Consider the following 27,484-nt stretch of genomic DNA (forward strand, 5'->3'; position numbering starts at 1 on the left):
TGGCTAAGGCAGTACAGGAGGGTGAGGTGACTGGCTGGAAGGGGAGAGGAAGGTGGAGATAAGGTATGAAGGTGTTATGAGGAAGGACTAGATAGACAGACAGATAGATAGATAGATAGACAGACAGACTGACAGATAGACAGAGAGACATGTGTTGGCTAAGACAGTGTAGAAGGGTGAGGTGATTGATAGGAGGGAGAGAATATGGTGGAAGTGGGGTAGGAAGGTAATTACGTGGGAGGGTTGAATATCAGGCAATATACAGACGGACAGACAGACACATGGAGATAGATATATACAATGATGGAGAGAGATAAAGTCAGCCAGCCAGCCAGACAGACAGATACATAAAAGGACAAAAATAAACGGACAGATAGACAGAGGTGTAGGATAGGACAGTATAGGGGGGCGGGGTGGAGTGGGTGGAAGGAGACAGGAGGAGGTAGAGATAAGGAAGAGCAGTACAGGTATATGAGGCAGAATGGTGTGCCATGGGATGGATGGATGGATGGACAGGCATATAAATATTAAGACACAGAAAGCATGAAACACACACACAAACACACTCGATATATATATATATATATATATATATATATATATATATATATATATATATATATATATATATGGAGCCTTTGTGGTACAGTGGTAAAGTGTGCGTTTTCGTACACTGAAGAACGAAGGTTCGCGCCCCGCCAGAGTAATAAACTTTGGGAGCGATCCTCTGGCCACGTACTACATTGGCGGACACAAGGGGTGCTCTTGTTGAACCGGTGTCGCATACTGTAAAGTATGCTTGCACCCAGTCGGCTTGCGCGGGCCGATTACACTTGGTTCACAGACAACACACACATCCAAAGCCACTCTAACACTATAATTACACTTACATGCACTTCTCACCCTACATACAATCTCTACTAGACAGCCTAAGCCAATTGGTAGAGACATATTGGCTGCATCGTCCCGACTTCGGTCGGGATAGGCCGGTCCTGCAGTGGACACTCAAAACGGCTGATGATATATATATATATATATATATATATATATATATATATATATATATATATATATATATATATATATATATATATACAGTATAACGCACATACCGGTATATAATATATCTAGATATACAGATATAAGACAGATAGATAGGTAGATAGGTAAGTATAGATATAGATGAATGGACAGACAGACAAACAACGACAGTTAAAACAGATAGATTTGGATAGACACAGATAGACTGATGGTGAAAGACAGACACAGACTGGTAGACAGACAGACAGACAGAAATTCATACGTGAGATTAATGGACTGAACCAGATAAATAAATCAACAGACAGACAGAAAGACAGACAGACAGACAGACAGGCAGGCAGACAACAGACAGACAGCTAGGTAGTGTGTTGGCTCAGATGGGAGGGAAGGGCAGATGAAGCAGAGGGAGAAGATTAATGAACTGAGAAGGAGAGAAATCTAAAATCACCAGAGCAGTATATTCAAGGGTCGGACACCTCTGTCATTTAACTGCTATGAGTGTTGTTTATCCTCTTCGCGTGGTGGCACCGATATAGCTTGATAGGGGAGCTGCCTGGTTATACAAACGTCCCCCACCTCCCTTCCCATGCCCAGAAAGGAGGATGGTGATTTGCAGGAAGAAGGCAACATCAGCCTGCAGTCCACTGGGTTCATGTTCAGAGGAGAGCACCACTACTACTACTACTACTACTACAGCTACTTCTTCTTCTTGTTCTTCTTCTTCTTCTTCTTTTACTTCTACTACTACTACTACTACTACTACTACTACCCTCTCAGTGCTAGGATTTCTATGTCAAATAAAATCGTCCAGTGTTAACCTGATTACAAATAAAGTTAACAGATACTAAGGTTAACCACAGTATGAACCTTTGTTTTACGGAGATGCTATTTAACCTCTTCAACCCGATGACGTATTTCTTGACTTTGGCTCTAATAGACGGTTTTCTTTCAGTTTAGGGGAGAAGTCTTGTAGTCTGAGGTTCATTAAGGCTCTACCTATACTCTCCACCTAGAAATATATCTCCTTAGTTGAATGAAATCGTCTGTTGGTATACTCTGTTCACTTTACCTTGGCTTAAAATTGCCATCCCTCCGTCTAGCATGCTGAGTTATAATAGACTAACACTGGAATATGATGCTAGTCACGAGGATGTGCTACGGAAATGGTGTAGAGCTTCAGTATTGTCTTTTTATGCCACTGAGCTACGTAAAATAATCTGCAAAAGGAAGAAAATTTGGGCCAAGTTAAAGTGAATGAACTTTAGCAAAAAATATACAGTACGCCATAGTATTGAAGGGCTTATTCCTCTGAACGCTAGGATCCCTCTCAGATGAATAAAATCGTCTGGTATTAATTTGGATACAGTACGGTGCTTCAATTAGACCAGAGCAGGGGAAGAGTTAAGAATTTATGACGCAAAAACTTAAAGAAATACCAGCTGGGAGTCTGCAAACATTTTCCCCTCCGAGAAAAGGTCAACACAAGAAAGCCACAATCAACACTCGCTAATTTCAAGACCCCTGAAGACGCTGTGTTTAAAAGACAGGTGGTTATAGACAGAAGAAAAGACAGGCTGTGGGTGGATGTTTATGAGCAGATCAAGTTCCGTATTCTCGTCGGTTAAAGAAGCGCCCTAACACCTTTTCCTAAGCGATTTCTTTTACTTACTACACCTTACTGTCCAATTCCGTGTTACATAAATCCTTCAAACATTGCCATACTCTGCATGAATGACGTAAAAACTGATATTAACCAGCCACATTCAAAAATAAATATCTAAGGAAGAGGTGTTAGAGAGCTTCCTTATTCGAAAAGAATACTGGACCAAATGTATACATGCAGAACACAGAACACCAAAATCGGTCTGCTTTCATCTGACAGAACTAGGCCAGTCTCACTAATCTTATGTCTTGGCTGCAGAGAACTAGAAGAGTCTTAGTTACGAGGTAGGATTAGTCTCCTTGGTCACTAATGAAATAGCTCCTCCAATTTGACTACACCTGCCCGTCAACTAAGCTGAGAGGGGTTAAGGATCTTATGTCACGTGAAACACACACACACACACACACACACACACACACACACACACACACACACACACACACACACACACACACACACACACACACACACACACAAAGTTAACCCTTCCTTTAGTCAGCTGGATAGAAATGGGGCGTATATGTAGCCAGACGGATGCTACACTCCGGCCGTAATGGTAAAGGGATGCAGGTAGAGTTTAGAAGTGCAGTGGCCATTGAAGTAGCGACAGAGGAGAGTATTCATGACACAGGAACCTACCCCCTATTCATACCAGCTTATGTCTGTGTCACGTTAATAATTTTGATATTGTATGGTAATGATGCAAACTGTGTTCATATTACGATGGTAAACATAAAGAAAACAGTAAGATAAAGTGGGAGGAAATAAATTACTAAGGATTTGATGTACGAATACGTCCTAAGCCGGCGAGAATGCGTCCCAGGGAGAGATGAGAGAGAGGCTTAAGGGAGTCAGTGAGAAGAGGGGAGCTGATGAGACGTAAAGCCTTTGACGCCACCCTGTTTAGAAGTGATGTATGAGGCGAGGGCCCCCTACTCCACTGCTGTACTCCACGCAGGGACGAATGGGGCCCTGTATCGAGTCAGCAACTACAGAGGGTCAAAGAAGGAATGAAGACAGCTCAGTACACCTAATCTACGAGAAACTGATTTTACAAGAGCAGTAATGTGATCCCTCCATAATATAGAGTCCGAGAATAACATGAGACGGTGAATGACTGAGTGGTGTGTGGTTGAAGTTAAGGAGATATTTCTGTTGGAGATTGTGGCGAGCTGACAGATGGAGGAACTGAGTTTTTGGGACACAGCAATACGGTTTCTTTATCCCAGTTAGAAAAAAAGAAAATGACCGATTGAAAGTCAGATATGCTATAGTCTCATACCGTGACTGTAGTGGAAAACGAGAGGAAAAATTTAAGGATGATTCATTTGCATATGAGTGGGTAAACCAGTAGAATGAAATCACAGAAAGAAGACTGTAAAGAGGAAAGGAAGAGCTGCAATACGGAGCCTCAGATTAAAATAGGCAACAAGAGTGGATGATATGAAAGCAGAGGGGTGAAGACAAAAGGGGTGAAGGAATGGAAAGAGTCATGCACAGGCTGTCAAGTGGAGTGGGAGACGGATTTTAGAGGATTAGAAGAGGGAAGTTTGCCTGTTATTCCCTCCAGATCCATCTTAGCAAAGAGGATCACCTGCGGACAGAGAAATAAAGCAAGCCTCTCTAAGCATGGGAGTATTAACTATACTCCATTTCACCAAGTCTGGCACCATGTCAGTGATATCAACACCTATATCATTGAAAAAAATCCTCAGTACTGGATATATGGTACCTTTTTGTATTGCCTTTATATTGGTACTCAAGGTAATAAATAGAGGTTCACCCAGTGCAGAGGATTAACATCAACATTACAGGCGTTGACGACATCGCTCATGGTGCCAAACTTGGTGGAATGGAGTATAGTAAAGGAAAGGGAGACGCAGAAGAGACGAATTGCTAAGCGAACTTTTGTTCCTAACTGTACATGGCAGGTAATAAATGAAGATTACGTGGTCGAAGGTAGAGGGATTGCTTTAGTGGAGCACCAGTTCCAGACAGTTAAAGGGTTGATGCTAATTGTCAGGATATAGTATGGAAATAAGATATAGAAGGACAAAACCACGAGAAGAAATGGATAAAGAGAAGGTTGCAATACGTAGACTCAGTCTTGTATTATCATCGGGTAAGGAAGCTCCCTAACACCTCTTCTTTAGGGACTTTTTTTTGGATATGGCTGGTTAATATCCTTTTGTACAAGATTTATGCTGAGTATGGCGATACTGGAAGGATTTATGTAACAGAAGAGGACAGTAAGGTGTAATAAACAAAACAAGTCGCTTACAAAAACGTGTTAAGGTGCTCCTTTAACCGACGAGAACACGGGCCTCAGACTGTAAAGGCAGAGGGAGTGGACGGCGTGACAGCAGAGAGGCGGCGATGTTGGGGAGGAGAAATGGAAAACGTCATGCACAGGGCACGTCAGGCTGTGTGCGAGACAGGGGTAGGAACACAAGACTGGAAGAAGGCCGTTGTTTTCATGGCAAATTCTCTGTCTTCTGTGACTCACTTTAAGACAAATAAAAATAAAAATAAAATCTGGCATCGGCTGGGATATAACAGGCTACACGACTTCTTTTACTGTAGCCTGGTCCTGATTTTCATCCTTTTGCAACTTATTTCACGTAACACAATAGCAGAATAAGACAATGGTATGGCTCTACGTCCTTCTCATAGCCAAATACGACATCGTAAAGACTCTCTGTCCTTCTCGTAGCAAACTAAAACAATGTTAAGGCTCTATCTCCTTACCTCTTCGTGACTAGCATCACACAGTATTGTCGCGTTAGTCTCTTGTCACAACTAAGCACTGAAGATGGAGAGGTGTCAATTTTAAGCCAAGTTAGAGTGAAAATGGTAGTTTTCCTGACCAGGAGTGACTTAATCTACAGGATCAAAGGAATGAAAAAGGTCATGCAGAGGGGTAAGTCAAGTAGTATGAGACAAGGGGGGTACAGATAATGAACTGAAGATTTTAACCATTTCAGTACAATCATGCCTTGAGTTTATATCTTGACGTTTCCAGACGATTTTATTAACTTAGGATACATTTTTATTTTACTGGAATGCTGACCTAAATCACTCCTCAGTCTCTTACTCCTCAACCTCTTCTGTACGGTAACATTTTTTTTTTTGCTAACTTAGATGATTTTTGAAGTAGAGGGATATGATGTAGCCTTCACTATCCTCTTGAATAAAGGAGATGTTTCTCAAGATGAGTAAAATCGTCTGGAGGAAGTAATACGAAAGCGAGGTCGAAGGACTGAAGGGGTAGGCAGTCAGGGGCGAAGAAATGGCAAATGTCATGCACAGTGAATATTAAGCTGCTTAGGAGATGTTAAAGTTCCGAAGAAGGGAAACCTTAGTGAATGTGGTAATTGGAGGGGAATCTCTTTGTCACCGATAGCTTTGAAAGTTTTCAGTAGAGTGTTGTTAAATAGGTTGGAGCCGGTGGTTGAGGGTATTCTGAGGGATGAACAGGCTGGTTTTAGAAAGGGACGTGGTTGCAATGATCAGATCTTTATAGTTAGGCATTTGATGCAGCAAATTAATGAAATGAGAGTACCGTTAAGTCTTTGTTTTGTTGATTTTGAAAAGGCTTTTGATAGTGTTTCGAGAGAGACTATGGGGAAGATCATGAGACATTATGGAATACCAGAGGAGTTTGTGAGGGTCATTATGAACATGCATGAGGACACATTTTGTAAAGTGATGGTTGATGGTTGTCTGAGTGATTCGTTTGAAGTCAAGTCCGGAGTAATTCAAGGTGGTGTTCTATCGCCTTTACTATTTATATTGGTCATTGATTACATTATGAAACGCGTTGGAACAGAAACCGGTGCAGGTATACTTTGGGGAGAGAACAGGAAACTTTTGGATTTAGATTATGCAGATGATATAGTTTTGATTTGTGATGGGCCAGAAGAGATGCAGAGAGTGTTGGACTGTTTGGTGAGTGAAGGTCGCAAGGTGGGTTTGGTTATTAATTGTGGAAAAACTGAAATAATCAATATGAATATGGAAAATGCGCAGGAATGTGTAATTGGAGGTATGGTTGTAAAGCAAGTTGATAGGTTTAAATATTTAGGTACTTATTTAGCCAAGGATGGTTCTTTGAACTTTGAATTCGAGGAAAGGTTAAAGAAGGCTAATCAGGCAATGGGAATGCTTAAAAATATTTGGAATAATAACAATTTCTCTGTGCATACAAAAATCAAACTTTATAAGGTAATGGTTAGGAGTATCTTAATTTATGGACACGAGTCTTGGTACAGCACAGTGACTATGGAAAATAAATTCTTGGTGTTTGAAAATAAAGCACTTAGAAGAATATTAGGAGTTAAGTGGTGGGAAAGGATACCAAATAGTAGAATTAGAGAAATAACGGGAATGGAGCCGGTCGATGAATATGTTAGGTTCTCACGATGGAAGTGGCTAGGACATGTGTATAGGAGACAGGGAATAGTACGAGGTACACCAGGGTGGGTGGCACTTGGTAGGAGAGGTAGGGGAAGGCCAAAAGAGACGTGGGTGAGGACAATGAGACGGGAAGCTGGAGATGAGTGTTGGGGAGATCTTGAGGAGTTAGCACAAGATAGGATGTGGTGGTGTGAGTTCATCGAGGCCCTATGCATCCCCGAGGGTGCCACAGGAAATGACTGATGATTGATTGATTAGGAGATGGAGTTGTAGCAGAAGATGAGAGAGAGAGAGAGAGAGAGAGAGAGAGAGAGAGAGAGAGAGAGAGAGAGACTAATACACACACACACACACACACACACACACACACACACACACACACACACACACACACACACACAGCGAGCCTCAGAAGCCCACAAGGATAAGGTCGACTGTCAACACACACAGAAAAGTAACAAGTGCAATAATTCTTTCAATCACTTGCAAAAAAATAATCACTTCTTATCTTTAATACGGTACATCTTTACTTTATTCTATTTTATTTTTGCCCTCTGAAGACGATTTTTATCCCATAGGGGAGGTTAGTTATGGCCACAATTAACCCCTTCACAACTAGAGGTCCTGTCCCAAGTTAAAATCGTCTGAAGCTAGCTCATCATCATCATCATCCAATCCTTTTTTGCCCCATCAAGAATGTAAGGTCCGGGGACTAGGCTATTCTCTACATTTATGGAAAGGATGACCAGCCTCACTCTTCCATGAGCAACAAACCCCAGCTACCCCCCAAATGGAAAGCTTTATTGTAGGCTCCACCCGTTTGAAGCGCCTTAACCCACTAGACCACCAGACGTCACTTGTTTTACGGTTACCACCCAGCGTTCTAAATGGTTTCCTAGATTACAGGAAACCATTTAGCTTGTCACTCAGCGTTAATCCAATTCAAGATAGCACTACATCGAGTGAATGGATGATGGGCGGCATCACCTACCACATGGAAAAGTTGATAATAAAACAAGGAAGAGGCGCAAGTAAGCCTGCCAGGCCCACTACGGTACGGCCTGCTTTCACACTGGCATGAGTTATTGGCAACTAATAATTTATGTAATCGCCTGGAAATGAATGATTAATCTGTATTTAGCCACTCATTAACCCAGTCACGCCATTCTCGATTATAGTGTATTGTTGTTGCTGCCTGACGATTTTACTCAGCTTAGGGATGGAGTAATGAGTGCCGGGATCAATGAAAGCCATACTGAACACCAAAGACTGAAAAACCTCTCCTAAACTAAATAAAATCGTCTGGAGATACGAAAAATCATTTAAAGAATACGCCCTCATACTGAAGGCTTAAAACTACCTCATTCAGCGTTCTGACTGAGGAGTATGTACTCTAAATTTATGTCAACTAACGCCAGACGACTTTATCAAACTCTAATGAATTAATCGTAACTATATTCTGTTCTCTTTAAGCTGGCCTAAAACTGACATCTTTCCATCTTGAATGCTGAGTTGTAGCAAGAGATTAGCATTAAAATATAGTCACGAAGCAGTGCTATGAAAAGGATGTAGAGCCGTAGAATTGTTTTATATTTCCACTGAGCTACGGGAAAGATTAAAAAAAAAAAAAAAATCCTCCCAGTTAAAATAAATGAACTGTAGACATATAAAAAAAAACAATGACTATACAAGAGAACATAAAATGTAACATGCAGAATAAACAGCCGAAGAACAAGTGCTTGTGAGTATGCCAAGCCAATTACGACACGACCCATTGTCAACACACAAAGGCATGAATATTTTGAGTTCTAATAATTCCTGAAACCTCCCAGAAATGAGTAGTAAGTGGGTGTTTAACCCTTTCAAGCCGAGTACGTTATTATTATTATTATTATTATTATTATTATTATTATTATTATTATTACTGTTGCTGTTGTTCTTGTTATCCCAGGCTCATCTGAAAAGTGAACCTAGTGGACTGTAGATCTGCAGGCCACCATCCTCCGTCCGTGGGATAGGGAAGTAGCTGAGCGATTGTTTGTGTAAGCAGGTAATTGATCCATAAGGTTATATCAGTGCCACCACACGAAGGCGTCCCTCTCCAGCACCAGACGAGAATATTCAGGTTAGGAGAGGCATTTCCGAACTGGAGGGGTTTGACACAGCCTTCATTAACCCCTGCACTGCCAGAGATCCCTTCCAAGTCAGAATAAAATCGTCCGGAGGGATTCAGGGGAGTAACCCCTTCACAACGATGGGCTTAATCTTACTTGTGCTATCTCCAGACGATTTCATTCAGCTAATGGAGATGGTTAGAACTGGAGGAGTTACTAGTAGTAGTAGTAGTAGTGGTGGTGGTAGTAGTAGTAGCAGTAGTAGTGGTAGTAGTGGTGGTGGTAGTAGTAGTAATAGTAGTAGTAGTAGTAGTAGTAGTAACCCCAGGCTCATCTAAATGTGAACCCAGTGAACTGCAGGTCAAAGATGTCTCTCTTGCTGTCCACCATCCTTCTTTTGAAGGATAAGGAAAGAAATAAGGAACTTTTGTAAATCCAGGCAGTGAAACCACCCTGTCATATAGGTGCCACCACGTGAAGGCTTTCCTCTCCAGCACCAATATCCTTAACACCCTCAATACAAAAGATCATGCCTAAAGATAATAAAACCGTCCAGAGGTAGCGACAATAGGTTAGGTTAGGTTAGGTTAGGTAAAGTCAGGTGAGGTCAGGTGAGGGTAAGGTTAGGTTTGGTTAGGTAAGGTCAGGTGAGGTCAGGTGAGGGTAAGGTTAGGTTTGGTTAGGTTAGGTTAGATTAGGTCAGGTCAAGTCAAGTTAGGTTAGGTCAAACAAATATATCACGAGATTCAAAGGGTTAAGCACACTACACCACTGCCCAAGGTCAATACACAGGTCTAAAAAAATAATTACCCTCTGATAAAGCCTGCAATCACCAGGAAATGAATAATTAATCTGGGCTTAATGAGTCATGACCAAGGGATCGAGTTGTCGGGAAGTGGGATAGGAATATTTAGTATGTATTTTTAATGGAGGATTGGTGCGGTTTTGCGTGTGTGTGTGTGTGTGTGTGTGTGTGTGTGTGTGTGTGTGTGTGTGTGTGTGTGTGTGTGTGTGTGTGTGTGTGTGTGTGTGTGTGTGTGTGTGTGTGTGTGTGTGTGTGTGTGTGTGAGAGAGAGAGAGAGAGAGAGAGAGAGAGAGAGAGAGAGAGAGAGAGAGAGAGAGAGAGGAGGCTAATGAATATAAATGAATGTGTGAATGAGGTGATGAATTTTAACCCCCAAATGTTCGGGGCAACTCTGGTATTTTATTTCACTGATGATTTTCCCCAACTGAGAGTGAGTTACAGAAGTGTAACTCGGGATAAAAGATAAAAGGTAAAGGATAAAGGATAAGGGTCAAGGATAAAGCGGAAAGAACAAAAGATAAAGGGTAAAGAATAAAGGATAAAGGGTCAAGGGCAAAGGATAAATGATAAAGGATAAATGGTAGTAAAGGATAAAGGGAAAAGGGTAATGAATAAAGGATAATGGATAAATGATAAAAGGTAGAGAATAAAGGATACAAGATAATGGATAAAGGATAAAGGATTCTACTCCAGTTAACGTCAAACAATTTTACTGAAAAGAGTGAGTCGCAACAGTCTTAAGCCCTTATTGTCGTTGGCGGGGAAATCTCTCTAACACCTTTTCCTAAGCGATTTATTTTGTCAATCAACAACTTACTGTCCTATTCTGTGTTACATAAACCCTTCTAGTATCGCCATATTCTGCATAAATAGCGTACAAATGGATATTAACCAACCATAACTAGAAATAAATCGCTAGGGAAGAGGTGTCAGGGAGCTTCCTTAACCGACGAGAATACGAGCATACGAGTCTTAATATTGTGACTATTAACCCTCTCATGGTTCAGACAACTCTAATATTCTATTTCTGGAACGCCAGACGATTTTATTCAACTGTCATAGGAGCCTGAGTGTTAATTAAAAAAAAAAATTGACGATGCATAAACGAAAATGAGTGAGAATGAAATTGTGAATGGAAAAAGAAAGAGATACGAGTTGATAACGATGCTTAAATGAAAACGAGTGAAAGAAAGTGAAAAAGAGTGAAATGAAAAAAAAGACAATGACAAAAGACAGGTGGTGGTGGAGTGGTTAATACAGTGGGCTTGGGATTGTGCGGTTGCGGGTTGATGTCAGCGGTTGCAGGGTGTGTGTATCTAATTCAATATCACTATGTTCACTGCTCTTCAATATGGTCCCACCGACAAGTCATAAAAACGTCCCCTTTGATATCCCCAACGCCAAATGTGACTATATATCCCAGGCATATCACAGCAGAAATGATGGATACTACTGTATACTCCTTTCCCTATAACTTGGCCAAGATTTTTTTTTCTTTTGCAACTTAGTCCACTTACCTCTGTGGCAGAATAAGACCGTACTTGGCTCTTCATCCTTTCCAAAGCTCTTCTTCATGACTAGCATTATAGTCTGGTGTTAATTTATTGTACCTACTCAGCATTCAAGGTGACGAGAGGGCGATTTTAGGACAAGCTGAAGTAAAAATGATAGTGTCTGGTGAAGTGCTGTGTGTTGCATGGGATCAGTACTCTGTTGGTATGTCGTAGGTGGAATACGGAACCTCGGGAAGGGCTTCGTAGCGTATGTCCATATTCGAAAGCAGTTAGAAAAAAGTGAATAGGTTACGAGTTAATAACAGGGAAAGCGGAATTTTAAAATGTTTATCATCAATCATCACCATTACCAACACCAATTAATCATCAATCGTCAATCGCTAGTCGTCATCGTCGTCGTCAGTTATTATCATCATCACCATCATCATCATCATCATAATCATCGTCATCATCATCCTGACTCTTCCTAACCTTAAATTTAACAAAGAAACAGAGAAAGAATAAAATAAAGTGGCCAATATAAAAAACAAAACAAAAAAACTCCCGAAGTAGAAAACGACTGAATGTAAAAGTGAATGACTGGGACTGAATAATTAAAGTGCTGGAGGTGGAAGGGTCACAGTAGCACGTCGACCCAGCCTAATGTAGTGACCCCTGACCTCTCAAAACAGCTGCCTCTCTTTAACACGACCAGTTTATAAATTTGTTGACAATTTCAGTAGGGTGGTGTCTCTTTCAATTTCTCTATATCACCAGACGACACTATGCGGTCAAGAGGGAGACGGCCTACACCCAGAGAGATAAAGGAGGCTATCAAATCCAAGCTAAATAAAATCGTCAGGCGGTAGGCATCGTATAGAGACTGCTCCATCTTCTATTTAAAAAAAAAAAAAAAAAAACTAGAAACTTGTCCCCCCTCGTCCCCCCCACACACACACAAAAAATAAAAAGTTTAATCAAAGAAAGTCAAACTCAAGACGTAATCATTGCCTGACGTCTGAGCGCACTTCGTTGGAAAGATTGGATTGGATTGGCCCTGAGAGAGGGAATAAGGACGACCGTTCCAGAGTTGATCAGATGTTCACTTGACTGAAATTACAGGCTAACTCTTCCATTGGCGCTGAACAGCAACGGGGTGAGTGCGTGTGCAGCTGGATGGATGCTGTGTAACGGGGAGGAATGCAAGCAGAGTTCATAACAGCAGTGATCAGTGTGCTAACGATGGAAGGAAGAGTGAGAAATGTTACTCTGCCGAGAGAGAGAGAGAGAGAGAGAGAGAGAGTATGTGTGTGTGTGTTTGATTCCAGTCTGCTTAGAGATGTTGTAATTTTGAGCCAGATCCCTCACATCAAAACAGTACAGTTGCACACCACATAAGGTGAGAATAAGGCCCTCATACATAGCTTGCAATTGGGCAGGTTTATAGCTCAGCACACCTAACCTCTAAGAAACTGATTTTGCAAGAAAAGTAATTGCTTATTTCCAAGAATAATCAAGAGAAAATGAGACACCAGTAATATTACGGGACGATAGAGGACAAGAGCTGTGTGTGGCCGAGGTTGCTTAATATCGATAACACATGGAACCATTGTTTTTCTGAGGAACAGAAAATATATATGTATCTCCTCAACCAGAAATAGAAAACAAACCAGAAGTCAAATGTGCTAAAACCTCATGACCTTTTCTCAACATACCGTGTAAACAGAACCAATGCAAAAGCACCTCGTGAACTCAGTGCCTTGAAAACACTTACAGACACTATCTTCGAACAGCAGAGGAAATCTCTGAAGTCTACAAACAGTCCACGCGAACAACAGTGAATTATGCCAGCTCAAGCTGAGCCCCTTCCGTCGCCACAAACACGGAAAAGCTTAAACACACACACACACACACACACACACACACACACACACACACACACACACACACACACACACACACACACACACAAAAGCTCAAAGAATAATTACTGTAGATGCCCTTAGACCACGGATCACCTGGATGAAGTAACAAAAATACTTCCAATCGTGTATCCTATGAACAAAAGAGGCACACGTTTCTATGCTTCAGCTCAACATCCAACCCATCCATCCACCTCTAAGCTGCATCACACTCCGTCACAAAGTAACAAAAAACGAGCAACCGACCAATATTACTGAATGCTTCAATAACATCCCTCCTTTTCCACCCTGCGCATCACTTCACGAATACATACATACACACCACAGTCATCCAAAACTTCCAGTCAAATACCATCCTTCACGAAACACCACCAGATCCATCCCTTAGAAACTACTCAGAGAGACACGGGTACACGGCATCACCCTTCCCTGCTACTGTACCAACGAAAAATACGATTTAAAAAAATTATTTATGTTCACACAGTAATTTAATCCCCACACCACAACACACGCACCTCATGTATTACAGTGCACGAGTTTCACGTTCGGAAAAATCTGGGACTATAACAACAAACAACTGTTGTGCTGGACGTCGTGAGAAGCGGGTGGAAAGGTGAAGATGGAGTAATCTACATATGCGGGGACAGGACACGAAAAGGTGAAAACTGGTGAAAGAACAAATGTAAGAGATATATCTAACTTAACTCTTGGTAGGTGGTGGCAACCATCATCCACTCACTTGATGTAGCGCTGCTTACTTTTTCCTTCACGTTGTTCATTCTTCTTCTGTGTCTGCCCTCCTCTCTCCCTATTTCTTTCATCCTTTCTGCCCCTTCTTATTACTCTTCTTTCCACTCCAGGTGCCTGTACACTAAGTGACAAGATTAACAGCTTCCTGTAACCCAGGAAACCATTTACAAAGCTGGGCAGTATCCATACAATCAAGTAACGGGTTGATGTAGATTGTAAAGCCTACTATGGTACCCCTATAAACTGGGTGAAGACGCAAATGCGGCGTCCATCATGGTACCAAGAATCAACACTCTTCCCAGCGCCGCACTGTGATGAGGTGCTGTCAAATGCAAGGGAACATAGGTTGTGTGTGTGTGTGTGTGTGTGTGTGTGTGTGTGTGTGTATGATGATATGTAGCTCGACTTATCTTGCTTTCGTCAGGGTGGTGGCGCACTTTTGTTTTTATTTTTTTATTTTTTCTCATCCGTGCAATTTCCTTCTCTCTCTCTCTCCATTCTCTTTTAGCTTTTTCTTTCATTTCTTTTATCTTAATCCTTCTCTCTCCCTCTCTTTCCTCGCCATTCTTTCTCTTTCTTCTTCCTTTCTCTTCCCTCTCCCCCTATCATACTCTTTACATCTTTTCTCCATCACAATCCTCCTCTTCTTTCTCTACTCTCACTTTTCCTTTCTCTCCCCTCCCTCTTTCCATCTCTACTATGCTTTTTACTTTCTCTCTCTCTCTCTCTCTCTCTCTCTCTCTCTCTCTCTCTCTCTCTCTCTCTCTCAGCTTCCACAGTTTTTCTAAACCTCTTCCAAGTCTCTTACTTTCATCCAAATTCCCTCCCTCTGTTTCACTCTCCCTTTCCATCTCTTCCCCTTCACTCCTCCCTTTCCCCTATCTCCCCTCCCTTCCCCTCTCTCTCTCTCTCTCTCTCCCCCTCCACTCCTTCCCCCTCCCCTCCCCTCTGTTCCCCCCCCACACATTTCCAGCATCCCCTCATTTTTTCCCCTCTCCCCAGGGAAAAACACTAATGCCTCTAGCTTGGGTCTACCCGGGATTTCTTGTGGCCTATGTGGTGAGGCGTCTTTACTCTTTATTTATAGAGCGTGGGGACTCGAACGTTCATGAGTGAGATATGGAAAAAAAACGTTTATGGGTGAGAGGGGAAGGAAACGTTTGGGTGATTTCGTTCATGAGTGACAGAAAAAGAAAGTCTCCTAGTAAGACAGAAAAACGTTCATGGCATTTAAAAACGTTCATAAGTGAGAGGAAAAACGTTCATGAGTGAGTGGGGAAAGAAACGCTTAAGAGTGAGAAAAAAAAAAGAAACGTTTATGAGTGCACTAAATAAAACGTTCATGTGAGAAATAAACGCTCATAGGCGAAAAAAAAAAAAATGAGTGAGACAGAAAAATACGCTTATGAATGTGATAAAAGAAACAACGAAAAAAGACTAGGTACAAAAAATACATCATCAGGGGAGAAGTATGTAAGGTAAAAGAGGAAGATAATTAACTAAGAAGAGAGAGAGAGAGAGAGAGAGAGAGAGAGAGAGAGAGAGAGAGAGAGAGAGAGAGGAGGGGTGTGGGGGGGAAGGGGTGAGGGGAGGAGAGGAAGTTAGGACAGGAACAAGTAAGAGTTGGAAAGATACATACTTTGGGAGGTAAGCCACTATCTATCTGTTTATCTATCTGTCTAACTTTTCTACTTGTCTACCTGTAACCATCTATATGTTTACTGTGTTCTTTATCCACCCGTCTATCCTTTTGTCTATCTATCCATCTATTCATCTACGAATCTATTTTTTGCATTCATCTCTACCTCCCATAACAATTGTGTATCTACTGTATATCTATCACTATGCTTATATAGCCTACCATCCTTCCATTGGTCTATCTATCTACATTGTCAACACCCACCCATTCGTCTGTCTATCAGTCTAGCCATCCCTCTCTCTCTCTTTCCGACTCTATCTCTGAATCCATCCATATATCTTTCTGTCCGAATCTATCCTTCCATGAGCCGTCCATCAGTCTATCTATGAAGCATTAGTCCACTTCTCCACACATCTATCAATCCATCTATCTACCCATCTATTTCCAAATGACCCAATCCCAGAGTTGATTGGGAATGATTAGGAATGTGGAAGGCTTGATTAGAGAGGGAATGGAAGTGTAGGCCATTACACTTGGTATTCTGGCTCTCACCTGAGAGTCCCGGGTTCGATTCCCGGCATATTGGTAATACAGTGGATGATTTTTTCCTGTGTACAGTACAGGTTTCTCTCTTCATTCTGACTTGCCGTAAGTGCTTGGGATAGATTAAAAGCATCTACTTGCCCGAGTGCCAGGGGGTTAACTCATCCTCTTCATGCCCACAGTGGGGGCGGAGGGACGTTGGTTACATGACTGTGACAATGTAAGTTAACATTTACCTGGTCGCGGTGTAGCTGTATGCTGCCTGGCTCTCACCTGAGAGTCCCGGGTTCGATTCCCGGCATATTGGTAATATATTGGATGGATGGCATTCTGTTCATTGTCCCCGACACCTCCATAGATGATAATGATGATGTTGGTAGTAATGATGATGATGATGATGATGGTGGTGGTGGTGGTGGTGGTGGTGGTGGCGGCGTCACGAATATTAACGTACTCTTTAGCAAAGGAAGTTACAGGACTTAAGCCTTCCCTACGAATACATCGCACACTTCCTTCTACCAACAGACGATTACAGTCAGCATAGAAGAGACTTAGCTTTGGAATTATACGGGTAAGATATAGACTTCCTCAACTCCTTCACTACAGGAGGTATGCCCTACGCTGAATTTAATCGGCAGGAGGATGACCAAAACTAAAGTTCACTAGAGAAGGTGAAATATGGCCAACCAGAAATTCTTAACTCTTTCGGCTCGAGGACGTCTTGCTACTTCCAGATGGTTTTATTATCATTATTATTATTATTATTATTATTATTATTAAGGAGTAGCCGTGTCCGTCTGCCTCTCCCTATCAATTTTCGAACGCAGGGTACTTCACTTCCGGAGAGATTAGCGACTACTGAAGCCACCACACCACACATCACACCATACCACACACCACACCACCACAACACACCAAATTACACAACACCACACAACACCACATACTGCCCCACACAACACCACACACCACCACAACACACCACACCAAACCACACCACACCACACAACACACCACACACTAAACCAAGAGGCAGGTCATTAACAGAGGGGTATTTACCGAAGAGCCCTAAAACTTTCGCATCAAGTAATTTTCTTCCCCACTTACCCAGCTTAGGTTAGCCAATTAGTAGTGAAGTAGGTAATTACGATGATAAATGACCCCTTCAGTTTAAAATGTCAACTCGTACGCTAAGTAAAATCGTCTCGGGATGCAGGAATACAGAATGGGTTGATCGTACTGGCGTCATAAAGCCCTTTCGGTACATTTTTATCTTATTCTTCATGGTTCCAGACGGTTTCCCTCAGCTGTGGAGAGACTTAGAACTGGAGGGGTTGGTTACGGCCTTCGTTAACTCCTTCACTATGACTGAGAGAGGGAGAGAGAGAGAGAGAGAGAGAGAGAGAGAGAGAGAGAGAGAGAGAGAGAGAGAGATCGTCTGCAGGTATCAACAATAACATGCGTCCTCACAGTGAAGAGGTTGACCTGTGATGGAGGTGGCCTGGCAGCCTTGAAATTTCTCCTAAGGTAAAATATTCCTCGTAAGATATTCGTAAGCTGCTTAGTGGCTCCGTCCCCTGCTTTTTCAGGGGCAACTGATTTATTTTGAGGATTACCTTCCCTCTCTCTCTCTCTCTCTCTCTCCTTCCTCCTTTTCCTCCCTTACTTCCCTCTTCCTTCCTCCTTTTTCTCCCTTACCTTCCTGCCCCTTTTCCCCCCTTTCCTCCCTCCTCCCTCCTCTTCCTTCCTTACTTCCTTTCTTTTTAATCCTTTTCCTCCTTTCCTTCCCTCCTCCTTCCTCCTTTCCCTCACTTTCTTCCTCTTCCTCGTTTTCCTCCCAAATTTCCCTCCTCTTTCCTCCTTTTCCTCCTATACTTCCCTCCTCCTCCCTCTTTTTCCTCCCATACTTCCCTCCTCCTTCCTCCTTTTCCTCTCTTATTTCCCTCCTCCTTCCTCCTTTTCCTCCCTCACTTCCCTCCTTCTTTCTCGCCTTCTCTCAATACTGTCATTCTTCATTCTTCCCTTCCTGCCCAACTTTTTCCTTCCTTCCTTCCTTCCTTCCTTTTTCTTATTTACTTCCCTCTTCTTTCTTCCTCCAGCCTTCCGTCTTCTCTTCGTTTTCAGCTTCTTCCTCTTCTTCTCCTTCCTTCCTTCTATATTTGCTGTCTTCTCTCGTCTCTTCTTTCTTTCTCTCCTTTCCCTTTTCAGAACCTTCAACTTTCCTTCGCTTCTTATTTTCTTTCCTCCATCCCTTTCTTTTTGTTTCCCTTCTTTCCATTTTCCACTCTTCCCTTCCTTCTCCCCATTTCAGCTTCCTTCCTCCCTTCCTTCATTCCTTCTCATTCTGTTCCATGCATCCCTCCTTCCTTTTCTCTCTCCATCCACTTTCTCTCCTTTCCTTCCTTACCTCACCTTCCACCTTTCATTCCTTCGTCCTTCCTTTGCTTTCTACCTCACTCCTTTCTCCTCTTCTTTTCATCTTTCCTTCTTTTCCTCCATCTTCTCTCTCCTTCTTTCATCAATCCTTCCTTCTCTCTTCTTCGATAATTCTAAGCCTCTCTCTCTCTCTCCCTGTCTGTCCTTCTATCCTTCAGTCCTTAACGTCATCCACTAACCAATCCTTCTTCCTTCTTGACATTGCTCCACCTCTCCTCTCTTCCTTTTTCTCCTTTCCTCCTGCTCCTCCTCCCTTCCTTCCTCCCTTCTTCCTCTCCGTCCCCCATGTTCCCTCCTTCAATTTCCTTCTATCCTTCTCCTCCTTCCTAAGCCTCTCTCCCACGAGGTCAACATTAAAGGTAAAAAGCTTAGCACAAGATTATAACTTCAACATTTCTTGCCTGATAAAGTTGGAAAAGAAAGAAAGAGAGAGAGAGAGAGAGAGAGAGAGAGAGAGAGAGAGAGAGAGAGAGAGAGAGAGAGAGAGACCCTTTCTTCAACTTACAGAACCAATCACAAACTAATAGGACTAAAATTGGCTCTAATAGTGATAAGAGGGATTGAGAATGGGAACGATGGTAGGAATGATAATGGAACGATGGCAGTGATGATGGTGGGAAGGGGCATGCTGGTAGGAATGGGGAAGGTGGTGCTAGGTATGGGGTGATGGTGGGAATGGGAATCGGGGTGACAATGGGGAAGGTGGTGGTCGGAATGGTAGGGCTGGAAAAGGAATGATGGGAATGGGGAAGGCAGTGGTCGTAGAAATAAGGTGAGTGGTGGCGGGAATGGGAACGCGTATAGTGAAGAAGGAATAGGAATGGTGGGAATGGAATTGAAGTGTGATCTTCTATGTGCTGACTTTACCTATGATTATACTGCTCGTGAGATGACCTGTCCATTCATCAACCTTGTACTGTCGGATCAAGAGTATAGGGACCGGGGACTAAGGTATAACTCCAAACATTAGGTGGCAAGGGAACCAGTCACTCATCCTTGAGCATTATAGGAACAGTAGACTTCAACTTTTCCAAGGAACTGAACCCCTGACCCAAATCCGAATGGAAAGTCTTAAACCACCGAACCACTAAGCGTCCAATAGTAAATGTCGTCCTGAACGATGGGAAATAATTTGCCTTGTCAACGCAGTGTAGGGTCGCCTGAGGATAGTACTACAATACGCTGAGGAAGTGGATGGTGGGTGCTCCGAGTTACCTCCGCCAAGGAGGTTATGTTTTACCCCGCGTTGGTTTGTTTGTCGGTTTATCTGACCGTCTGTCTGTTAGCACGATTACTCAAAAAGTTATGAACGGATTTTGATGACATTTTGTGGAAGGGTGGGCCATAGGCCAAGATATAGATTATTAAATTTGGGCTGGATCCAGATCCGGATCCGGAGTACCCCGTATAATATCTCCAGAAGTTCTCATTGAATTTCAATGAAATTTTGTGGAAAGGTGCGCCATGGACCAAGAAAGAATTGATTAAATTTTAGGGCGGATCCGGATCCTATATCCACGGATCCGGATCCGAGATTACTCAAAAAGTTATGAACGGATTTTGGTGAAATTTGGTGGAAGGATGGGCGATGGACCAAGGAAAAAATGGTTATATTTGGGGGCGGATCCGGATCCAGAGTCTCCCGCACAATATCTCCAAAAGTTCTCAATGAATTTCAATGAAATTTTGTGGAAGGGTGGGCTATTGACCTAGAAAAAACTGATTAAATTTTGGGGCGGATCCGGATCCAGATCCAGATCCTTTTTAATGGCAATGGCATACGCGGAGGTATGCGCTCTCTAAGCGCTTTCTAGTTACATTGTGTGATGACCTTATCTATGATAATCTTCCGCGTGATAACCTTATCATGTATAATCTTACATATAATTACCTTACGTGTAGTGTGATGATCTTGAACACAATTATCTCACCTAAAATCATCTTAAATTTGATCACCTTACCTCATATGACCAAACCTCACATCACATTAACTGTACATAATACCCTTAACAAACCTCACTTATACATAATAACCTGACCTAACTTGTCCTGACCCTTGTGTGGTGTTGCAGGTGTCGTGGATAAGGCAGAGGGACCTTCACATCCTCACCGTAGGCATCTTCACCTACACCACTGACGACAGGTTCAAGGTAAGATAAAAGATTGGAAGACTATAGAGGCGTGTAACTGTGGATGGTTATGTCTGTGAGATGGAGTCAGTATTTCGGGAGTTTGAATGGTATGTGAATGAGAGTCGCTCTTTTAACTGGATACGGTTTTTTTAGTTCTACTTGTTAGTTCTTTTTCCCTTGCTTTCTGTACCCTACCTCACTCCGTTCTTGGGAGGGAAAAAGAGATCTAGATGACGACAACGACGACGACCACGATGACGATGATGATGATGATATATTCTGTGTTTTTTGGTGACATACCTACAGATCCGCTGTTCCCTGGTAACTTTAAACGACCTTTGCACACACAAGAGGTCTGAGGTAAACACGAAGATTCTGTGTAGCCCTCTCTTTCCCCCCCTACTAAAACCCACTATGTAGACGCTGTGCTCGTATTTCCATAATCTGATCGCCTTTCACTCTCCGATACTGCACACTCATTAGGCCTACGGTACATACGCGGCCCATCCATCTTCAAGGGTCTAGGGCTCGTATTCTCGTCGGTTAAGGACGCTCCCTAACAACATTTCTTAAGCGAATCATTTTGCTTTTGACATCTTACTGTCCTACGGTGTATCATAAAAATCCTTCCAATCTGCACACATAGCATACAAAGGATGTTAACCACCCAAATCCAAAAATAAATCACTAAGGAAAAGGTGTCAGGGAGCTTTCTTAACCGACGAGTGTACGATCCAATGTCTCCCCCTTCCTCCGACATATCACAGCTGGGAACACAGTATCCCTGTAACGAAGCAATATTTAACAACTTTACATCCACAATAGGTCTGTAGCAAAGGTAAAGTCAATCGATTTTCATAGTTGTGAATCGTGTTAGACGGGTGAGTGTGAAGTTACGTGCGGAAAGTTTTTTGACCTATCACCTGGATCCAGGATTCCTTGGGCTTCACTGATGAGAGACTGGGAGTAAACGTGGTTAATATCACATTCTATATATTATTTTTGGTTGTCGTGACCCTATCTCACCCTAACTTGGGGCAGGAAAGGAGGTCCAGATGATGATGATGATGATGTAGATCCTCCCGTCTACTCCCCCCCCCCCGTCCATTCCCACGTTGTATCCCATTAACCAAGCCATGTCCTGAACACTTACATACGCATAAGAGGCTACTGGCTACTGGTAATGGAGGTTACTTAACTCCGGTATGTCTAGCCAAGCAGACCCGAATGGTAATGGTGAAGCCTATCAATAAGAACAACCTTACACACACAAGTTAATGGTGAAACAGATCCATGAGAACAACATTACACACTCAAGCTAATGGTGAAACAGATCCATGAGAACAACATTACACACTCAAGCTAATGGTGAATCAGATGCATGAGAACAACTTTACACACACAAGCTAAGGGTGAAAGCGAATAATAAGAACAGCCTTACACAAAAAATCTAATGGTGAAAGCGATCAGTGAGAACTTTATACACATGAGCTAATGGTTAAGGCGATCAAAATACCAGCCTTACATTGTAATACAAACTTAGGTCGCGTCCGCACCAAATGCTTGCTGGGGCGGACGGCAGTTTCGCTGTAATCCATAGAAGTTCTCGCCCACACCCGCCCACGTCCAATGGGGCCACCTGTATCGGTTACGGCGATACAAAACTCCCGTCCGCAGACGCCAGCAAGCTTTCGGTGTGGACGCGCACTTAGGGTTATGGTGAAGCCCATATATTTTCACCATTCTTCCGCCCCCTTCTTCCAATACATCACGTTTTTTGGACGGCATTATCTCAACTAACCAAGCCACCTTTTCTTATCGAACGACCCCTTCTCTACGATGATATGTTAGTTTGGTTTATTCTTGCTGCTGCTAGATGATTTCATTCAGCTAAGGAAATTCTCCAGTAAGAAAGATTTCCCCTGTGAATAAAATCGTCTGAAGATAACAAGAATGTGGTGGAATGGAAAAAAAGGAGTCAACGTACTGAAGGGGTTTACTACTACTACTACTACTACTACTACTCTCTCTCTCTCTCTCTCTCTCTCTCTCTCATGGCGCAAGGAAGAGGAAAACTTATTGTGGAGTTGAGATTCTTCCTCCGTGGTCATCCAATCAGCGGAGAGACGTGGAGGGATTGATAGTGGAGGGAGAAAACACACTTCCCTCCACTTTCCCTCCATCCATCCATACTCCATACCTCCATTCCTATCAATACACTTGACTGACGATGATGATGATGATAATGATGATGATGATGATGATAGGGCGAACAGTGATGATGATGGGGTGAAGAGTAATGATGATGATGATGATGATGGGGTAAACAGTTATGATGATAATGGGGTGAAGTGATGATAAAGGGTTTAAGAGTGATGATAATGATGATGATGACTGATAGTGGTGGTGGTGATAACGATGATCATAGCAGTGAAGTGGTCGAATGAGATAACCGTTCTTTTGTCAACTGGATTTGCCCTGCAGAAAATAATTTGGGGTTAATCCGCAATAAAAAAACTAAAAAAAAAAAAAAAAAAAGCCAATACCATCAAAAGAGTTACTGTAATTCTAACCCTCTGACTACCACAGTTAATCCTTTTTTTTTTTTTTAAATCTAACACTGGACATAATTCTGAAAGCCTGTTCACGAATTTTAACAATCCATTCACGACACACCAACACAGGGCTGATCTCACGTCACCTGGCACTTGGAGCCGTATTCTCGTCGGGTTAAGCAGGCTCCCTAACACCTCTTCGCAAGCGACTTATTTAACTCATTTCACCCTGTCGTCCTCTTCTGTGTTACTCAAATCACTCTAATACCACCATAAAAGTACAACACAAAATCAGCCAGCCGTATCCAAAAACAAATCGGTAAGGAGAAGGTGTTAGGGAGCTACTAAAACCATCGAGAATGCGGACGTTGGGCACTACCATCGACCATCCCCGTTGTGATACGCTAGGGATATCACACTTAGATCTGGTGTTATGGTGTTAATAGTGCGTGTTTTCTTGACCTATCGGTGGGGTCAAATGCCAGAGCAGTGAACAAGGTGATACTGAGTTGATGTGGGGTACTGGTGGGGTTGGGAGGGGTAGTGGGGTACAACTGAGAGACGAGGAAGGGTAGAATATAGTGGGGCTGGATGGGGTGAAGCGGGGTAATGGCAGGGTTGGATGAGGTGGAGTGGATTAAAACTGACAAGTGAGGTAGGGCCCAGTACGGTAGGGTTGGGTGGGTTGGAGTCGGATAATGGTGGGGTTGTGTGGGGTGGAATGGGGTAAAACTAGCAAGTATGGCAGAGGAGAGTATGACAAGGTTAGGTGGGGTGGAGCGGGATGATGGCGGGGTTGGGTAGGTTGGAAAGGGGTAAAACTGACAGGTGATTCCCTATATTAACCTGGATCGAACCCACGATTAGTCCCCATCCGACAGTCCTCCATCTAATCCACCACCACCTCCCTCAGTGAAGACAATAAACAGATACGTTACATATATTATACAGGGAGGTGAGTCCAGTGCAGCGAAGGGATATAGACTTCTCATATACAGGCCTGTGTTAATGGTGTCATGGTGATATACAGGGTGGTCCATATATTGTCCCACCGTGCCACTCAGACATCGAATACTCGTGTGTTGTGGGGACGGCTCAGACACTGTTACCGTTATCTACCCTGCCTCATGAAATTGGGAGCTGGACCATAATGCTAGAGTTATCCCCATCGTGAAAGAGTTAATGGTGAAAGTATTACCACTCCCAGGTTCCCACAACCCTTTTCAGCTGAATAAAATCGTCTGGCGTTCGCTGGAATAACATAAAAGAAGTGAGCCAGGAGAGGGTTAAAAATTCTGGAAATAATGAATCATTCTGGAGTAATAAATCATCAGGTAGTCATAAAAATCCTGGAAGCTATGAATAATTCTGGAAAAAGACAGTTATATTTTCATTCTCTCTCTCTCTCTCTCTCTCTCTCTCTCTCTCTCTCTCTCTTTCTCAGTAATGAATATTTCTGAAAGCAATGAATAATTCTGAGTGAAAAATATTTTAGTATGTATATTTCTGGAAAATGAAAAACTATGGATGTAATGAATTAGGATAAGAAGTAATAATCATGAAAGAAATGAATAATATAGGAGTAATGGATAATTCTGGAAGCCATGAATAATTATGGAGGTCATGAATAACTCTTGTAGTCATGGGTAATTTGAGGGTACAATAGGTTTTGTTAATAATGAGGATAATACTCAGAACGCAGCCCATTATTGTGTGAAATACGGTTTGAATGACGATAATGACAAAGGAGGAGGAGGAGGAGGAGGAGGAGGAGGAGGAGATGATGATGAAGAGAGGAAGAAGAGAAGATGAAGAAGAAGAAACAATGCTAATAATAATGATAATAATAATAATAGTAATAATAGTAATAATAATAATAATAATAATAATAATAATAATAATAACAACAACAACAACGATAACAATAATCAACACCACTAAAAAAATAAAGATAATACAGACAACGTTAAAAATGAAGACAGCAATAAAAGCCACGAAACGACTCCGATAAAAGACAAATCTATCTTGAATAATTCGGAAAGCGGAGAAATAATTCAAGGGGTAAATCATGGCCTGGAAAATTATGACGGTCGGGTTTGCATTTGCGATCACCCCGCTGCTGACACTTTTATGGAGTGGTCCGATATTGGCGCCATTAGCAGGGGAAACGTCAGCAAGTGTGGTAGTGTGGTGGGGGAGTAAGAGATGTGGTGGTATGGTGTGGTGGTGGGGGAGTAAGAGATGTGGTGGTGTGGTGTGGTGGTGGGGGAGTACAGTTGTGGTGGTGTGATGGGAGGGGAGTTGTGTGGTGTGGTGGGATGGTAGTGTGGTTGGAGGGGGAATGTGGTAGGGGAGTGAGAGTGGTGATGATGTGGTAGTGTGGTGGGAGGGGGAATGTGGTGGGGGAGTAAGAGTTGTGGTGGTGTGGTAGTGCGGTGGGAGTTGTGGTGGGAGGGAGTGTGGTGGTGTGGTAGCGTGACATGGTGCTGATGTGGTAGTGTGAGGGTGTGGTAGTGTGAGGGTGTGGTGGTGAAGAAGTGAGATAGTGAAGAAAGAGGGAGTGGTGGTGTGGTACGAGAATGTGGTATGGCAGTGTGGTGGTGTGGTACATGGGCTGGAGTAAGGTGGCGTAGTATGAACTATCCGTAGAATGGGTGGTGTGGTGTGGTGGTGGGACAGTGTGGTGGCGGGGCAGTATGGTGGCGTGGTGGTGTGGTGGTGGGGTAGTATGGGTGTGTGGTGAGGTGGTGGGACGTTAAAGTGTAAAGGTGATGCAGTGAGCTGGTGTGTGGTACGAACTAGTATCGGAATGTGGTGTTGTGGTACTGTGTGGTTTGTTTTTGTGAAGTGGTCTGGTGTCTTGGTAGTACGGTGATAAAAAGGTGTGGTAGTGTGGTGGTAAAACTCTGAACAAGTGTACCGTAGTGTAGAGATAGAAGGGACTGAATTTTTTTGGTAGTGAGTAGTGTGGCGCGGTATGAGTGTGGCAGTGTCAAGATGGGTGGTGTGTGTGTGTGTGTGTGTGTGTGTGTGTGTGTGTGTGTGTGTGTGTGTGTGTGTGTGTGTGTGTGTGTGTGTGTGTGTGTGTGTGTGTGTGTGTGTGTGTGTGTGTGTGTGTGTGTGTGTGTGTGTGTGTGTGTGTGTGTGTGTGTGTGTGTGTGTGTGTGTGTGTGTGTGTGTGTGTGTGTGTGTGTGGAGGTATAGTTCAGTGGTGTGGTAGAGGTAAGAGCATAAGGGAGTGTGGTGGTTGTAAATTATTTTGGTGTGGTGGCGTGACAGCATCTTGTAAAGGAGTGTGGTAGTGTGGTGGTGTAGTAGTGTAGTGTGGTATTGCAATGTGGTAGTGTAAAGGAGTGTGGTAGTGTGGTGATAGGTCGGTAGTGTGAACGTGTGATGTGGTGGTGTTGTGTGGTGGTAGTGTTACGATGTATTAGTGTGGTATAAAATGGAATGGTGTGGTAGGGTCGGGCTTGGGTGCAGTGGTTTTGTAGTGTGGTGAGGAAATGAAGTAATGTGTGCCTTGTGGCAAGACAGGCTGGTATGGAAGTGTGGTAGCCTGTGGTGTAGAAGTAATGGAGTGTTGTGGAGGAAAAGGGGTTTGGTGAAATAGGGCTGACTTGTGGTAATGTGGTGGTGTTGTGGTGTGATGGTAAGAATGTGTTGGTGTGGAAATGTCGTGTGGTGCTGAAGACGTAGTGTGGTGATGTGGTGCACAAGTGAGGTAATGTGGTGGTATTCTGTCATGTGACGGTGTGGTTGTAAGGTGATGTGGTGTTGAAGTGCAGATGGTGTGACTGGGTAGTGTCGATTTTATCTATTTAACAACTTTTTCTTGGGGGAAGGGAAAGAAATAGATAAGAAGACAAGTTTAACTTCCAGAAGTAAGAAGTTCTGAATATGAAAAAAATTAGATAGGAATTAGCAGTGCGTCCAGTGTCACCGTACCTGCTGGTGTGGTGGTGTGGTAGTGGTGGT

The 27,484-nt window shown here is 42.9% G+C and overlaps 1 protein-coding gene across 1 annotated transcript in view; it reads left to right on the forward strand.

The window, feature by feature from the left end:
* Positions 1-27,484, forward strand: part of LOC145403962 (uncharacterized) — a 138,901-nt gene that overhangs the window by 44,924 nt on the left and 66,493 nt on the right. Inside the window, exon 3 of the mRNA XM_080275562.1 lies at positions 20,895-20,972. Coding sequence (XP_080131688.1) covers positions 20,895-20,972 — 78 coding nt within the window. The remainder of the gene's footprint in view (positions 1-20,894; positions 20,973-27,484) is intronic.

The sequence above is a fragment of the Coenobita brevimanus genome, chromosome 62, assembly GCF_032717465.1.
Source record: "Coenobita brevimanus isolate Jiangsu-jjx chromosome 62, ASM3271746v2, whole genome shotgun sequence".
NCBI classification, from domain to species: domain Eukaryota; kingdom Metazoa; phylum Arthropoda; class Malacostraca; order Decapoda; family Coenobitidae; genus Coenobita; species Coenobita brevimanus.